The sequence below is a fragment of the Urocitellus parryii genome, chromosome 6 (genome assembly GCF_045843805.1).
Source record: "Urocitellus parryii isolate mUroPar1 chromosome 6, mUroPar1.hap1, whole genome shotgun sequence".
NCBI lineage: Eukaryota > Metazoa > Chordata > Mammalia > Rodentia > Sciuridae > Urocitellus > Urocitellus parryii.
Window position 1 is genome coordinate 60,600,456 of NC_135536.1, and position 18,237 is coordinate 60,618,692.

Here is an 18,237-nt window from a genome sequence, read left to right on the forward strand (position 1 = left end):
TCATGCAATCATTCTACAAATATTTACTGAGTACTGACCATATATATGCTAAGCACCATCCTTGGAGATAAGGATACTGAAATAACAATTACAATAATGAAACGAAGACTGGAAGGGTCTTGGAGTAAGATTTTTCCAAGAGGATTTCGTTTTAATGTTACAACTATGCCAGTTGAAGGCACTATTAGCATCTTGATTTAACAATGAACAAAGTTGGGAGTTGGATCAACAATCACCTGTGAGGGCTGGGGTAGAGCACTTGCCTAGCATGCATGAGGCACTGGGTTCTATTCTCAGTACCACATATAAATAAATAAAATAAAGGTTCACCAACATATTAAAAAATATTTAACAATCAAACAAAAAAACCCAATCACCTGTGAAAATACAGAAGCCTATGAAGGACAAAGTGCTGGATCACAAAGGCTGCCTCATCTCTGCTTGAAGGTGTTCTGAATGATATCTGTGGGCAGAATCCTAGCCTTCCTAAGATCTTGGACAATGTAAAAAGTGGGTAGAATAGGACACTTCAGGCATTTAAAAGACAAACAGCAAAACCTTCAAAAGAGTCCTGAACTCAAACCCCCAAATTTAAAATAGAACTCAATGAACTCTAACCGTGGGTGATAGAATCTCCTAATATATCACACAGGAGAAAGTGAATGTAAATATACACTAGATAATTGTATGAAATTATCTACTCCCAAAATCAGCACAAAAGAAAAGTTGGGGCTAAAAATGATCTTAGTTTTTTTTTTTTTTTACAGTTTTTGTTGGTTATTATTTATTCATTTATTTTTCTGATCATGTGATTTTTTAAAAATGAGTGGATTGAAAGTCCCATTTTGGGGCAGTAACTACATAATAGGGAGATATTTCTTTTTAGGTTGCTTATTTCTCATGATAATAAAGCAATGTCGTTGTTTTTATACCTTTCTGTTAGCTATAGCAGGAGGTCACCCATTCTACTCAACTCAAACCATTAAACTAAAAAAGAAAGGTGGGATGTGGGTGCAGAGGGAGGATACAGAATGCATTCTTATTTCATTGTACTGGAAATTATGATTTGGTCCATAAAGAGAGTTATAGTACAAGACATACTGTAGCTGGTTTGTATTGGGTTGTTAAACTTTCAGGAATTTTGCAAACCACATGACATCAGGCTGGTAGTTTGAAATTGGCTATTAAGGTAGTGTTTATACATGGAAACAGGCAACCACAACAAATGAATGTACCCAAAGACCCTGCTATTAAACATTTACTAGGACATCACTGGTTTGTACTATTTTTTCTTCTCCTTTTTTTTCCTTTCTCTTTTTTTTAAAATGTGGTATTAGGGATCAAACTATAGGTGTGTGCCACATGCCCAGCTATACATTCTAATTTTAAGTTTGAGAATATTCTTTCCAATCTTTTCTGAACTTTCACTGAGATGTGTCTGATTAACTCCCAAGCTAACCCCCATTCTTAGGAAGTACAATGGATAGTTAAATAGAAAAGTTTGAAGGCTACATTTGAGAAGCTTCTACTGAAGTCTGAAGGGCACACTGAACAAGTGTGGGGAGAAGAAAGGATAAAATCGGACAGAGAAAAAAAGGTAACTCCTTGCTTCAGAAACTGATGAAATTTTAAGAGCAGCTTAGAAAATATAATTATTTATTTAGTAGGTCCAAAGATTAATTGGTAACAACTCAAATCTTCAAAGTCAGGAATCACTAAAATTTTCCTTGGTAAAACAGTTTATATAAAATTGCCTGTGGCAGATAGAGACTGTAAACTACATATACACAATTCCTTACTTCCTTGGGAAACTATTTTCTGAATTTTTATTTAAATAGTCTACACTAGCTAACTTAAGTGGTTCTGTTTCTATCACATGTAAAAGCATCACCATTTCAACATAACGTAAGACACTTACCTGCACCAATTTCGGTAAACCATGAAGATGCAGAATTCAAATTGATTGTCTCAAACTGAACTACTTGATTTGATTCTGTGCCTTTACTAATAGCTACACAGACCATAGGGTATTCCTGTTCTGGTATCACCAGCATTTCAAAAACGTTCAAAGGACTTGGTAAAGGAAAATCAAAGTGCTGAAAAAGATAAAACAATAGAACTATTATTTGAAAACAGTCTCACTTGTCATACTGCTATTGAAAAAAGTCAATGGAAAGGCTTCAATTTTCTTTTCTTTTGGTACTGGGAATTGAACCATTAAGCTAGATTTCCAGTTCTTTTTATTTTTCTTTTTAGACAGGGTCTAAGTTGCTGAGGGTCTTGGTACATTGTTGAGCCTGGCCTCAAACTTATGATCCTCCTGCTCTAGCCTCCCAAGTGTCTGGGATTACAGACATGTGCCACCATGCATGCTTTCCAATTTTTTTGATTTATGTAGTTCTATAAAGGCCCACCTCTAAGATGACAATAACAAGGATGAATGTTCTACACAAATGTGTTTCAGAGAATTGACCATGTTAATATTTATGGTTGTGATGGTTCTCTAAGTATATTAAGTAACTTAAGTCAAAGAGGAATCTTAAGAATACAAAAACCCCTAAATCAAATATATAAGTACTACTAATTATAAATGTGCTGATCCTAAATAGCAGTAATAGGATTTTATAATTTTAGTTAATTACTAGTATTTTATAAAGAAAAATGTAAACAAAGTAACATATACCTTTATCAACATGAATTTCTGCATTGGTTCATACCACTGAAGTAAAACAATTCCAGACTGTAAAGCTCCACAGAGGTATTTATGTCCTGTATAAGGATTTCTAACTGGAAAAACAAAACAAAACAAAACAAACAAACAAAAAAACAATAAACCAGATACTCAAGGAACACTGAACACCTTATGTGAAAATATAGTTGAGCTAAAAGCAACAACTGAGCTTTACTCACCTAAAAGCTAACTTAGCTATAAAAAGGCAGTATTGATTCAAGGGGAAAAAATAATGGAATGTGATCCTAAATCACTATCAAAATATAAATGGAAGAAGAAACTATATGAAGTAATTATTTAGCTATTAAAATAGTGTTTCTGTTAACTAGGATGACAAGAGGAAACAAAGATGCCTTTTTCTTTTGGTTTTGTTAGCCTTTCCTTTTCATGTTCTATTCTCAATTTTAAATTATATACATTTATTTCTAAAAATTTTTTAACATGCTAGGTTCTTTAGCATAAGAACTTTTTAAGAACACTATTTTCAGAACTAAAACACCTACACTAATATATAATCCAAAAGCTACTTCTATGTAAACTGACTAAAAGAATAATGTGTGACAAGGTCTGAGGACAACTGAAATTTCACTTTTGGCTTTGAGTATGTATACATTAATTCATCTTGCTGGAACATCCTTTTTCAAAACTACAAAAATTCTTATTGGTCTTTCCTTCTCCCCAACTTGAATCCCATCAACAATAACATATATTCATTATAAAAACAGTAATCTTCAGTAAGTTCCACAAGTACTACTCAAGTATGTCTTGGAATGTAAGCTTCTAGAGTCTGTTGAGTCACATATGAGAATCTGATTACAGATGCAGACATGATCCCCCAAGGAAGATGATAAAAAAATTGCTTATGCAATCATATGCTGCACAACATTTCAGTCAATGATGGGATCCATATACAATGGTGGTCTTATGATTATATTGCCTGGTGATATCTTAGTGTGTGTGTGTACATTGACAAAAATCACCTAATGATGAACTTTTCAGAATTAATTTCCATCATTCAATGACTCATAATTATACTTGTAGAACATCTGTGGTTAAATGTTTTTGTTCTAGAAAGTTTGGAAAATGCTTTTGAACTATTACATAGAATGAAGATTCATGTATAAGCTCACTGATCAAACAAGGAATAAATAGAAAATAAGGAGCCTAAGATCTAAAGATACCGGATCCAGACTTGAATCTAGGTTCTATTTCTGTTACTTGCTTGTGACATAATCAGTTTCAAGAGTTAAGTGTTTTAGATAAGATAGTTATGTAGTAAAGAATTTAATCTTGCCCAAAAAGAAGTCTGTCCTCTCTTCTGCTCTTAAGAAATAATTTCCAAATCTTTGGAATGTCATGCTTGATAGGAGTTGTCTTTGTCTGGAAGCCTCAGGTCACTGGATAGGTCCAACAGTACTAAGACCAGATAGTCATTATGAGGGCTGGTCATGTCAGAAAGACCAGCAATGTGACTTAAGGTGGGGCTTTAAGTCATGCAGCATGAGCAGACCTCTGGAGGGATTGTATATTGAGATCAGTCATGTGGGAAATCAAACCAGCCTTCATGATGCAATCCCAATAAAAACTCTGGACACTGAGGATTGAATCAGCTCTCCTGATTGGCAATGCTTGAGTGTACAGTCACATAGTGATCGTGGAAAAGTAATAGCATTGGTGTCCATTAATCCATAGGGAGAGGGTAATAGAAGCTCTATATTTGGTAACTTTTCTTGTACTCTACACTGTCTTCTTCTTCTCTGAGTGGATTTTAACTTGTATTCTTTATTTGTAATAACCTGTAATTGTAACCATGAGTATAACTGTTTTCAGGGAGTTCTGAAAATACCTTTAGAGAATTTTTTAATCTAAGGGTACTTCTAAAAACCTACAAACTTATAACTGGTATCAGAAGCAAAGTGTCGTCTTGTGTGGACTCTCATCTCCATACTTGGTAAAATTCCTATAATAATGTTCATAAATAACCAGAAGTAACTAGCAGATGATAAGTGTTAACTAAATGGAAGCTAGGACACTAGCAGAAATGTGGCCTCAGGGACTACGGTTTAAAACATTCTAGGAACACTAGGCTGTGGGAAAACATTAAGGTTATTATCTCTAAGCATTTCTATACTATGTCACTCTATACATTCTTGTGCTTCACTGACAACTTAACTCTTCTTAAAAAAACCAATACACCTTTATTTTATCTGTAAGACTCTTTAAATAATTTTAAATGTTAAAAGATCTAATCATCCAGATTTTTTTTTTAAAGAAGGAGAGAGAGAGAGAGAGAGAGGGAGAGAGAGAGAGAGAGAATTTTAAAATATTTATTTCTTAGTTTTCAGCAGATACAACATCTTTGTTTGTACGTGGTGCTGAGGATCGAACCCGGGTCGCACGCATGCCAGGTGAGCGCGCTACCGATTGAGCCACATCCCCAGCCCCATCCAGATTTTTTGATCTACTTACCTATACAACATTTGTGGCAGCCTTTTGTATCAGGAATCTTTGTTGTTAAAGCAAACTTTCTGAAAACAAAAGATAATATAAATGTACTCTGTTGCAGTGGTTGCCTTACTGTGATTTATGAATCAGTTACACCAAAATCAGATAGCAAGAAGCTTTAAAACAACTTGTACTCTTGACTCCACACTGTCTGATTTTAGAGGACTGAGATAGGGCCCAAGAATCTGTATTATAAAACTTTCACAGTTGATTCTCACAGACAATCCAATTTAGAAAACATTGATATTTTGCAATCTGGATGACATACATTTTAAACTACCTTTCAAAATTAAGGTAAAGGAAGTTTTCTTTTTTGGTGGCATTGGGATTGCACTCAGGGCTTTGTATATGTTAGGTGAGTATTCTTTACCACTAAGCTACATCCCTGCACCTTGATTTTTTGAGACCTTACTGAGTTGCTGAGGCTGGCCTAAACTTGTGACCTTCCTGCCTCAGTCGACTCAATTTCTGTGGGCTGGAGGTGCACTGATTTAAAATCTCCAGACCAACTGGCATTCAGTGAAGACCCTCAAGGCCATCTAAGCCTAAACCCTGCCTCCAGGAATTCTGCCTTTGGGATTACCTCTCTCACTCCAGCAATTCAGAGGTGGAGCATCATGATCCAAATGACCCCACCGAAAACTGCTGAGAAGAAAAACTGAGAATCTTTTGAACTCCAACAGAAAGATTTCTTTAACTTTTCATCAAGACTTTTTTAAAAAATTCTTTTTCTCTGTTTGTGACCTTAATGGTATATGGATATTTATACATATTCATATTTATTTTTTTCCTAATTTCTAGCATTTTTGAAGCCAGTTATTTTTCATGGTTTAGTTTTTTAAAGAACTAGAATGTTTGATTAGTATATTTTAGTTTTGTTTTATATTTTTTTGTTAATTAAAAAATTTTACTTTATATTTTTTCTTCTGTTTCCCTTGATTCTCTCTTTTCCTGTAACAGCCAAACTCTACTCTTTCTTTCACTCTTCCTTTAATTTTTTACTTCTTCTCCCCTCCTCCCTCATAATCATCACATCCTATATCACTTCTCTTCCCTCCCTAGTCACCATTTGAAATTATAAACCCTTTTTCAAACTTGCTGTTCCTATTGTAGGCAATAACTGATCATATCATTTCTGATTATTGTGATAATTAACACTGTAGATGTCATAGCAGGAACTATTGGGTTTAATTCTATATATTGTTTGCATAGGTTGTTGTTATTATTTGTTATTATTTGTCTCCCCCTAAACAGTGAGGTACTGGAAATCTTCAGGGGCACTATAAGTCGATAGGGTAGAAACTCTAATCCATAATGTTAGATGGGTAGATATACAACATGAAAAAGCAAGGGAACAAAATGCTCCAAACAAATCAAGATACTCTGTGGAACCAACCTAGATGCCCTTCAATAGATGAATGGATTTAAAAATGTGGCATTTATACACAATGGAATATTACTCAGCACTAAAAAATAACAAGATCATGGCATTTTCAGGGAAATGAATGGCATTAGAGCAGATTATGCTAAGTGAAGTTAGCTAATCCCTAAAAAACAAATGCCGAATGTCTTCTCTGATATAAGGGGGGTGACTCAAAACAGAGTAGGGAGGAAGAGCATGAGAAGAAGATTATCACTAAAAAGGGACGAGAGGTGGGAGGGAATGGGAAGGAGAAGGGGAATGGCACAGAAGATGGAAGGAGAACCTCATGGTTATACAAAATACATATATGATGGTATGAGGGGGAAGAAAAAAAAAGAGAGAGAGAAATGTGTCACAGTAGCCTGGGTAGAGAGAGGTGATGGGAGGGGAGGAGAGGGAAGGAGGGATAGGGAGGACAGCAGAATACAACAGACACTAGTATTGCTGTATGTATACACGTGGCTGTATAACCAATGTGATCCTGCAATCTGTACACGTGGAAAAATGAGAATTCATACTCCATTTGAATCAAATGTATGGTATGTCAAGATCTTGTATTGTCTTGAGCAACTAATAATAATAAAAAAAAGATACTCCACTAACAGAATCCATCGACACAACAGTGAAAGATATGTCAGGGAAGGAGTTTAGAATGTATATAGTTAAACAGAACTGTGAAGTAAAGGATGGTATAAGAAATGAAATCAGAGAGAAAATATAGGAAGTGAAAGATCACCTCAATAAAAAGGCAGAGATTCTGGGAAAAAAAGAAGAAAAGAAAATAGAGTTGACCGTGGAGAGAAGATGTTAAGAAACCATGAACAGAACTTTCAAGAACTATTGGATAACATGAAAAGACCAAATTTAAGATTTATTGACATAGATGAAGATGTAGAGATACAAACCAGAGGAATGCACAAGCTTTTCAATAATATCAGAAAATTTCCCAACCTAAAGAATGAAATGGAAAAAATACAAAAAGCTTACAGGACACCAAATGTACAAAAACCCACACCAAGGCATATTATAATGAAAACGCCTAACATATGGAATAAAAATACAATTTTAAAGGCTGAGAGAGAAAAATATCAGATTAGATATAAGGGGAAACCAATTCAGATCTCAGCTAATTTCTCAACACAGACCCTCAAAACTAGGAGGTCCTGGAATAACATACCAAGCTTTTTCTTTTAGCCAGTAAAATTAAGCTTCAGATTTGAAGATGATATAAAAACCTTCTATATAAACAAAAGTTAAATGAATTTGCAACCAGAAAGCCTGCACTACAGAACAGTCTCAACAAAATACTTCATAAAGATGAAATGGAAAAAAAAATGAAAACCAGCGAAGGAAGAAACTACACTAAAGGACAGTCAATCAAAGGAGAAACCAATTCAAATTGAAAACTAGAAATAAAACCAAATGACAATGTGATTTCTGCAACCTGTACAATCAGAAAAATGAGAAATTATACCCATTTGAGTCAAATGTATGAAATGTCAAGATCATTGTACTGTCATGTGTAACAAAAAAAAAAATAGATAAAAATTATGAAAAAAAATCCAAACGAAATCATATTTCAATAACAACCTAGAACTAATGTTAGGACATTAATATGTCCTAAACTCATCAATCAAAAGACATAGATTGGCAGATTGGATTAAAAAACAAGACCCAACAATATGCTGTCTCCAAGAGACTCACCTTATAGGCAAAAGACATCCAGAAACTGAAGGTGAAAGGATGGGAAAAAAAACATATCACTCACATGAATCACATAAACAAGCAGGGGTTTCTATCCTCATATTAGATAAAGTGGACTTTAAGCCAAAGTTAATCAGAAGGGATGAAGAAGGACATTTCATACTGCTTAAGGGACTAACACATCACCCAGACATAACAATCATAAACATTTATGGCCTAAACAATGGAGCATCTATATATATCAAACAAATCCTTCTAAATTTCAAGAATCAAATAGACCACGACACAATAATACTGGGTGACTTTAACATGCCTCTGTCAGTACTGGATAGATCCTCCAACCAAAAACTAAATAAAGAAACTAGAAGTAAAAAAAAAATAATAATAATTTAGACTTAACAGACATATATAGAATATTTCATCCATCAATGACTGAATATACTTTCTTCTTAGCAGCACACAGATCCTTCTGTAATACAACCATGTTATGTAAGCTATCACATGTGTTGGCATACAATTTTAATATTACCTTAATATATTTTTAGCATCTGTAGGGTTATTTTGATAGCTCCTTTTCCATTGATATTGTTCTTGCTTTTTCCTTGATTAGACTTGTTTATTTTTATTGAATTTTAGCTGTATTATTTCTTCTCTAAATATTTCATATATTTTTACTCCTATTCTTATTTTTCCTTCCTACTGCATAATTTGAAAATAATTTGATTATTATTTTAGCTTTTTTCGGATAAAAGTACTTTAAGTTTTAAATGTTCACCTGAGTACTATTTCATCCCAGAGATCCTGATTTTTTAAGCATTCATTATCACTTAGTTCAAACCACTTTTTATTTACTTTTCTTGTGCTTTCTTCCTTTTCCTCTGAGATATTTAGAAGTATACTATTTAATTTTGAAATAGATGATTTGTGGGGGTGCGGTTCTATATATCTTAAGGTGATTTATTTATTTATTTTTATTTATATATAACAGCGGAATGCATTACAATTCTTATTACATATATAGAGCTAAATTTTTCATATCTCTGGTTGTATACATAGTATACTTGCACCAATTCATGTCCTCACACATGTACTTTGGATAATAATGATCATCACACTCAACCATCATTAATTACCCCATGGCCCTTCCCTTTCCTCCCACCCTTCTGCCCTATATAGTGTTCGTTGATTCCTCCCATGCTCCCCATCCTTATCTCACTATGAATCAATTTCCTTATATCAAAGAAAACATCCGGCATTTGTTTTTTTGGGATTGGCTAACATCACTTAGCATTATCTTCTCTAATTCCATCCATTTACCTGCAAATGCCATGATTTTATTCTCTTTTATTGCTGAGTAATAGTCCATTATATATAAATGCCACATTTTTTTAATCCATTTATCAACTGAAGGGCATCTGGATTGCTTCCACAATTTAGCTATTGTGAATTGTGCTGCTATAAACATTGATGTGGCTGTGTCCCTGTAGTATGTTGTTTTTAAAGGTGATTGATTTCTAATATAATAAATCATGCAGGAAACACAGTCTGCATGATTTCAGATGTAAAAAAAAAGTAATGGAAATGCTTATTATATTGATTGTATTGTTTACATACATGTCAAAACATCCAATTTCATACTTCAAATATGTGCATTTTATTGTACTTCAATTTTACCTCAATAAAACTATGGAAAAAAAAAGTAGCTGGGATTATAGGTGTGTACCACTACACCTGGCCTAAGGAATTTGTTTTGTTTTGGTTTTTTACTGGGCAAAGAATACTGGTTGTTTTAAAAATGACTCCCATCAGAGTCAAGATGGTATTCTGTACCTTGGCAGTATTCGGTCTGGAAATCTGTGGGTCTGAATGTGGGCAGCTAATCCTGGCTTTTTGGCTTGTTCAAACAAAGCAATAAGATTATGGGAGTAGAGCTGAAACGTTTTTCCTACAAAAGAGCAAACAACATGTTACTTTTCTTAGAATCATATCCAGCAGAGAAATACATTTTCAAGTAAAAAATATACATATAATTACCTTCTAAAATGAGGAGTCCAGTAATGTTCAAAAGTTAAGAGAGAAGAAAACAAAGCAAATAAAGAATCTCAGTTAATACCATTTTAAAAAAGTAATTTTTAAGTGAGTAGATAATTCTGCTTCATAACACTCAAATTTGGTATATTCTGACAAATAAGTGATTTGGACTGAATATATGTAAACTTTCATGATGCCAGCACAGAAAAGGAAACTGTTAAACACTGATGTACAAAACCTTATAAATCAAGTTACAATGAAGTGTATGTAATAATTTTGGTACAAAGTGGAAATTCCTATAAAACTGTATTCTCTCTGGGATAGAATACTTATCCATAATTTATCAAATTATCTTAGATTAAAATAATTGTGAATGAATTAAAATAAAATGGAATGAAATTGTAAGAAAAGTAAGATAAACCAATATTATAAGCCAAAATAAAAGTATAAATGGGGTACATTTTCATTACATCAAAAACATTAGCTGTGTTAAGCAGTGGAAGACAAGGTAACTATCTTTTTTGACTTCTCATTATATATGGTGTGGTAATATAACAACATAAAACAGTATTTACTTTTTTATTATTAGAAAAAATGTATATATATATATATATACACGTAATATTTTTTCTTCTATGTATAATCTTAGCTTAACAAAATTATCTTTATTTTCTCAGAATAGAAACACTCTGGTTCATACTATACCACCCTTCCGCTCTGTTTCTCCTATATACACAGTTATCCAGCTAGCCAGGTATCCAGCTACCCACGTGTACATGGACAAAAAAGTTTTCTCCTGTTGACCTCTGCTATCTACCTTCTACCAGTTTTGTAAGTCAATTTTATCAGAAGACAGAAGTTACTTATAAACTAATCTCCCCTGCTTTCCCATAGTTACTTTGTAAATATATATATGATTACCCTGTGTAGTTCTTAAGCTTATTTCTGAAGACAATTATGACCAGGGATAAAAGCAGCAAGAGAAAAGTAATTTTGTGTGAAATTTAGAATTGTTAACTTGGACAGAATTGGGTTTAAGTTTCTTTTCACAAAAGTAATATAGTATATTAATATTTGCTAAAAAATGAAAAACAGTTTTGGGAAAATATAACTAAAGTCAAAAAGATTAAGTATTCTTTTGAGCTCCTCTACTTTTTAGAAATCATTTATGTACAAACAAAATGCTCTTCATAAATACTGTCAGTAGCTCAAATATACAGATTTCTGAAGAATCCTTACTAGAGAGAAATAATAATTACTGTTCTGTTCTCTACTTTCAGAATGAAACCTCTAGCTAGCAATTTATATCTAAAATGTAAGACGATATGGTCTGGTAGGTATGAATTAAAAACCACTTTGTCTTACCATCCCAGATGCAGAACACCTATAAAATCTGAAGTTGAGCAATAAATATATCCCTTATGGTAACTCTGAAAACCTGTCTGAATATTTATTATGTTTGCAAATTTGAAACTTAAAGGGCCAAAACAAACAAACAAAAAAGTTTAAAAATACCATCCACCCATCCATTCACTACTACCAACAACCAAAAAGGAAAACCCACAATAACCAGAATTAGAATAGGTTGCTCTGGAATCACCTCACTTAAGAACCTTTAAAACATTAATCCAAGGTAGTGGATTAATGTGGTTCAGAACAACCTGAATGCCACCACCAAATATCTGCCTAAGACTTCACAATTTACTAAGCACTTTGGATATCAATTCATTTAACCCTCACAACAACCTCATAAAACCGTTCTAATCCCATTACCCTCATTTGACAAATAAGAAAACAGTCCAAGAAGGTAAGTGACTTGCTAAACATCACAGAGAAAAGAGCAGTTCAATCTACTTCTTGCCCTTCAACTGTTAATATTCCATCGCTGGGGAGGCTGAGCTGAATGGAATGGCCACAGGTATTAATCACTGTGCTACCTGCCCCCTCACACTCCCCCAAGTATTTAGAAGCTTGAATGGTTTGAGAAGAAAACATCTCCAAGTCCCAAAGTTACTATAATACAGTTACATAAAATTATAAATAACATTTTGATGTAGTATATACTAAAATTTAACGTCTACTTGTCTATGTTTATTCTTTATTGCCAAATACATACCTGATAATGACATTAAAGTATTATTGATAACATACAGCCAAGTACACTTCCGTGGAAATAACTAAAAAGAGACAAAGAGAGAGAAGATAAGCCATGCAATTTTCATTTTCTTATCCCTATCCTTCCAACATTCTAAAATAGTACTGCTAGAGATATAACTCAGTGGTAGAGCACTTGCCTAGAATATGTAAGGCTCTGAGTTTGATCCCTAGCACCACACAAAACAAAAAAATTAGTTCTATAAAAATAACTATTTTCTGTCTTTTAGTAAATTATCAAAATGTTAGGAAAAAAATCAACAGGAACATGTAAAAGGTTCACTGTCAACCTTTTAAATATTTAAATTATGAAAATTAGAATTTGAGCCCAAATAAATTGATTAAAAATTAAAATACTTTTTTTATTCAATTTGTCCAAACTAATTTTTTTAGTTAAAATACCTCGTTACCTGTTCCATAGTGGCCTCATGTAGCTCATTGAGATTCAATGTGTAAATACCATCTTCAGTTCCAAAAATAATGTACTGATCTAAAACAGTTCATAAATTGTTTATTATTATTTTCTGAAATAATTTACTAAAGTAATGATTTTATAATGATATTGAGTTAGACAGCCAAAGTAAAATGATTTTCTAAAATTCATGCCACCTTATTTCTTTCCTAAACACTTCTCTTCTTTTTTTTAAAAGATATATTTTGTTGTACCAACTCACTCTGAATTTATCTTACTATATATAATCCTTCCCTTCAACATTATTTTTATATTTAATTTTTTTTTGTTATAGTAAGTAACTATTTTTGTAAGAAACCTCAAATGCACTTAAACAAGAAAAATACTAATTATAAATCATGACACACCACAATGAAATACCAAGAATTCAGATCTTGGTTTCTAAATATTGTTTCTACTAAAAAGAGCCAGGGCTTTTTGGAGACAAGTCTGAGTCCTATTCTGGGGACGGGAAAGTATAAGATGAGCCTAGAAATTCTGCAGTGCCAGATAGTAAGGAAGTGCTCAAAAATGATTAGGACACTTTAAACAAAAATTCCAGGACAATTTAAGTGTGAAAATAAATAATAGTGATGGATCCTATTTCACTGAATGAAATTAGAATGCATAAGTGCCAACTGAATAAATGTAATATGTAATCTTGAATTAAATGTTGGATTGGGGAAATAAAAAAAACAGGGTGGAGACTAGGGAGAATACTATTGGGACAATAAAATTTAAACATGATGGACAGAAAATCAGTATTACATCAGTGACAAGTTTCCTGATCTTTTTCATTGTACTGTTTTATTTTAGTGATGATTTCTTTTCCATGGTGCTGGGGATTGGACCCAGGGCTTTGGGCATGCTAGACAAGCGCTCAACTGCTGAGCTATTCCCCCGGCCCAAGTGATGATTCTTTTTTTTTTTTTCCTCCAAGTGATGATTCTTGATGCTAGGAAATATACACTGAAGCAGAGGAGCATGAGGTCTCCAATAGATAGAAAATGGTAAAATGAATGAGGCAAAATAGAAGCAATTAATGATTTTGAGTATATATAGTAGTTTCTTGTGCTATTTTTTATAACTTTTCTGTAAGTCTGAAATTATACCAAATACAAAGTTTCAAACAAAAATATATTTCCTTTCTATTGAAAATTTTTTATTATACTTTCTAACAGTGGTATTTAAAGCAGATCATTTTAAAGTAATTAAAACAAACATTTCCTGAACCCCTTTATTGATTATTCCTGTTTGCTAATTGCCATATACTCAGGCAGGTGCTTTCCTTTCTTACAAAGTAAGCATTAAGAGTATTCACATTACAAATGATTACAATGAAAACCAGGGGTGTTAAGCTTATTTTCCAAATCACCTGGCAGCTTCAATTCAAACTCGGACTATTTGATTACACATTTTTGCCTCTATATATTATGCTTCCTTGGCATGTGCAGGGCGCTGGGTTCGATCCTCAGCACCACATAAAAATAAAATAAAGATGTTGGGTCCACCGAGAACTAAAAAATAAATAATAAACATTAAAAAAATTCTCTCTCTGTTAGGCTTCCTCACTTTAAAAATATATAGTTTAAACTTACAAAAATAACTATTTTGACATCATTTCAGACTTACAGAAAATGTGTAATAGTATAAAGAATTCCTGAATACCTTAACACAGATTCCCCAAATGCTGAACATTTACCACTTATGTTTCATCTTTTCATTCTTTCTCCCCTATGTGCATTTTGTTTCCTGAACCATTTCAGACACAAAAGCCCCTTTATGCCTAAATATTTCAGGATGTATTTTAACCAGTTGTATATAACCAGAGAATAGTACACATAACAATACTATCTCCTAATCTACAGATCTTATTGGTTGAGATAATTGTCCTAGTAATGTTTTTTAGAGTAAGAGAAAATTCCAAAGTAAGGATGCAATCAATTTTGATATCTCTAGTCTCTTTTAATCAAGAATGGATCCTACACACTCTTAAGTTTTAATGTATTAAACCAAACCCTAAATATCTATTTAGGTTGTCACAGGTTCCTATACCAATTAGTCTATTCTCTAACATCATATTTTTAAAGTAACAATCTCAGTTATAAAGATCCAATTGTTTATTGGAGATGCATAATATTCAGAAGTTTTACCTTTTGTATCAGGATGTATCCAGGATGTTGCACAATTAATTTTCAAAGGACAGCCATCAAAAACTTTTGAAAAACATGCTCCCATCTTATTTATAAAGAAAGAAATATTGACTTATTTGATTATATAATTTTAAATAGTGTTAGAAAAATCATTATGATATTTTACACTTATCAGACTTTTACTATATAAAAAAGTATAGTTTATAAAGCATCCCATTCACATGACTGGTTGAACTACCATACAGGCTGAGAATAAATATTAACATAAGTTTCCCTTTTCACTGTACAGAGTCCAATGTGAAAATGGCTTCAGGGGTAGAAAGATATTTAATTCACATAAGCAAGAGGACACATTACTATTAACATTATCACACTAAAATTAAATTGGCCTTTTTAGGCTAATCTGAGAACCCAATTGCCAGTATTTATAAAATGAGAAATTGTCTCTAAGTTCTAACCAATTCACTCAAATTAAGGTAAATGATTTGATCCATGAACTATCCAACTGCATCTAATACCTTTCTATTTTGTAGTATCATTGATTTTAAGGGCTCATTATAACATACCCTATAGCAAATCTACTTCTGCTGCTTCTAAAGACACAAAACATGGCAAATAAGTCATAAAAATATTCTTTACCAGTACTTTTGGGGTGGGTGGTAGACCATTGATGGCTGGTTTCTGTGGAAAAAATAATTTTTAATATCATAAGACTTCCTGAGCCTCAAAACAAAAAAAAGAAAACCTTTATCCATTCAGACATTTAGTTATTTGAATTCTTTTCTTTGAGAGAGATGGGGTCTTGCTATGTTGCTCAGGTTGGCTCTGAACTCTTGGGCTCAAGCTATCCTCCTATGTCAGCCTCACAAGTAGCTGGGACAAGAGGCATATACCATCCCATCCTGCTCCACATAGGCAAATTCTCAAATTAAACAGATTATTTCCCTTGCATGATAAATACATGATTAGTTACAATTAATTGCTAAATGCCTGTTGTACTTACAGGGAAGTCTCGCTTGTCCTTTTTTCGAGGTAACTGTGGTGCTTGTGCTGATCCTTCTGTATTTTCACTAATCAGTTTTGAAATACCATCACCATTTCCTAAAGAGAATCATAGTTAAAAGTTGAATGAACACAAATAAATACACCCTTTGAAAAACAATTTTTCCTTTCTCTCATGACTTGTCTTCCCCTTTAGTGATTTGTTATGGAAGAATATTTTCTACTGTCAGATGAGTTATCTTTGGTCCCTTCCTCTAGATTCTATAGTTGTTGCACTGTATCTTTAGCCATGCTCTTAACCTATGAAAATTATGAATGTCTTTCCATAGTGTAAGGAAAAATGAAATCTCCCAACATGGTTACATTGATATTCAAGACCTTTTCCAATTGAACTTTAATCCACATTTTCAGTCCTATTTTTTCTTTAAATATCACACTATCCCATAGTGGAGTGTACTTAAAACATAATTCAGGTTTTCCTGCCTCAGTGCATTGACTCTTCTTTCTTATTTTCTAAAAATGTCTGTCAGCACTGGCTTCACCTACTGAAGGCTCATTAAGCCCTTTACTACCCGTCAAGAGTTTACTTTCTCTTTTCTCCATCCTTACCTCCCTCAGAAATCTCCGATATTCTATTACATACAATTATTATTTTATGAGACTCTCACACAAGTTGTATTTTCTAATGTTTTGTATACATAAATATAACTTCTGCCATAGCCTCTAATCTCCAGGAGGGCAGGAATAAGTATTCATCCTTATAGGTTCTACAGTATTATTTGTTTTTTAAATTTTGAATCAGGGTCTCACTAAGTTGCCGAGGCTGGCCTTGAACTTGTAATCCTCCTGCCTCAGCCTCCCTAGTCATTGGGATCAGAGGTGTGCACAAGCATGTGTGGCTAGGTCCTATAATATTTAATAAGGAATCAAATTAGAGTTGAAGTGGACAGAATTTATTTATAGACCATCTATCTGGAATTAAAGAACCTCATAAAGCTTTACACTGTAATAGGACTGACTACAGAAGAAAGATATTCTTTAAAACAGGAACAATGTGGCTTTCTTTCCACTTTGATTTATTTACCCAGATCACAGTATCTAGCCGTACGCACTCGAGGGCTGCAGACACTGCTAGCCATACCCAAAGAGGAAGTCTCTGCTACAGGACCACAACTTGGGCTACTCTGTCTTCTGAGAATTTGAGGAGCTCTGTTCTCTGAATCAGGGCAACGTTTTATAGTTGATGATTTTTCTTCATCTGGGAGGTTGTCTTCAGGGTAACTGTTTATCCTTGGCTAGTGATTAAAAAACAAAAATTTTTTATAACCAATAGAGATGATGTAAACAGTCCATAAAATATTTAATAGTGGAAACAAGGACAATAACTCAATTAAGTATGACTTCATAAATGTCAAACTACAGTAATAAATAAGGATTATAAATGATCCATGCAGTCAAGTATTTTCTCAAATGAGCAATGATCTATGTTTTTCTTTTTCTAATAATTTGTTAAAAATATTCTATTTCTCAGGGAGACCAATAAAAGAAGGGGAGGGGAAAGGGAAGACTTTGTGAAATGAAACTAACCAAATTATGTGCACATAGGAAGGTATATATCACAATAAATGCCACTTTTATGTATTATTATAATATACTGATAAATTCTTTTAAGAAATCTATTTCTCATGAAATCTTCTTTACTATATATTTTACATCTTCATGTCTCCCTTCTGAAGAAAACTGTATTCATCTAAAATATATTTGAGAAACTTCTGACTCTGAATAAAATCAATAAAATTATTTTAAAAATTTAATTATTTAAAAAAAGATTTATTGTTCAAAGTCCTTAAACAGCTCACCTTAGGAGGTAGGGGAGGTGGTACTGCACGTTTTGAGGTTGATCTAATACAAAGAGGAAAAATATAATTTAGATGGTGATAAATGGCCATAACTTAAAACAACAACAATATTTACATGTATTAAAAGACAAATAGATAATGATATGGAATATGAGGAAAAACTATGACCTCATACAGTCAGAATGTACTAGTGTGACTATAAAATAGAGATATTATAAAGAAGG

The 18,237-nt window shown here is 33.0% G+C and overlaps 1 protein-coding gene across 1 annotated transcript in view; it reads right to left on the reverse strand.

Annotated features, from left to right (window-relative positions):
- Map4k5 (mitogen-activated protein kinase kinase kinase kinase 5) overlaps positions 1–18,237 on the reverse strand; it is a 104,337-nt gene that overhangs the window by 12,179 nt on the left and 73,921 nt on the right. Inside the window, exons 17-28 of the mRNA XM_026391051.2 lie at positions 18,014–18,056; positions 17,296–17,449; positions 16,156–16,253; positions 15,792–15,833; positions 15,153–15,237; positions 12,959–13,038; positions 12,511–12,571; positions 11,212–11,214; positions 10,194–10,308; positions 5,201–5,259; positions 2,684–2,787; positions 1,919–2,096 (exon numbers count right to left, since the gene is read on the reverse strand). Of these exons, the coding sequence (XP_026246836.1) occupies positions 1,919–2,096; positions 2,684–2,787; positions 5,201–5,259; positions 10,194–10,308; positions 11,212–11,214; positions 12,511–12,571; positions 12,959–13,038; positions 15,153–15,237; positions 15,792–15,833; positions 16,156–16,253; positions 17,296–17,449; positions 18,014–18,056 (1,022 nt within the window). The remainder of the gene's footprint in view (positions 1–1,918; positions 2,097–2,683; positions 2,788–5,200; positions 5,260–10,193; positions 10,309–11,211; positions 11,215–12,510; positions 12,572–12,958; positions 13,039–15,152; positions 15,238–15,791; positions 15,834–16,155; positions 16,254–17,295; positions 17,450–18,013; positions 18,057–18,237) is intronic.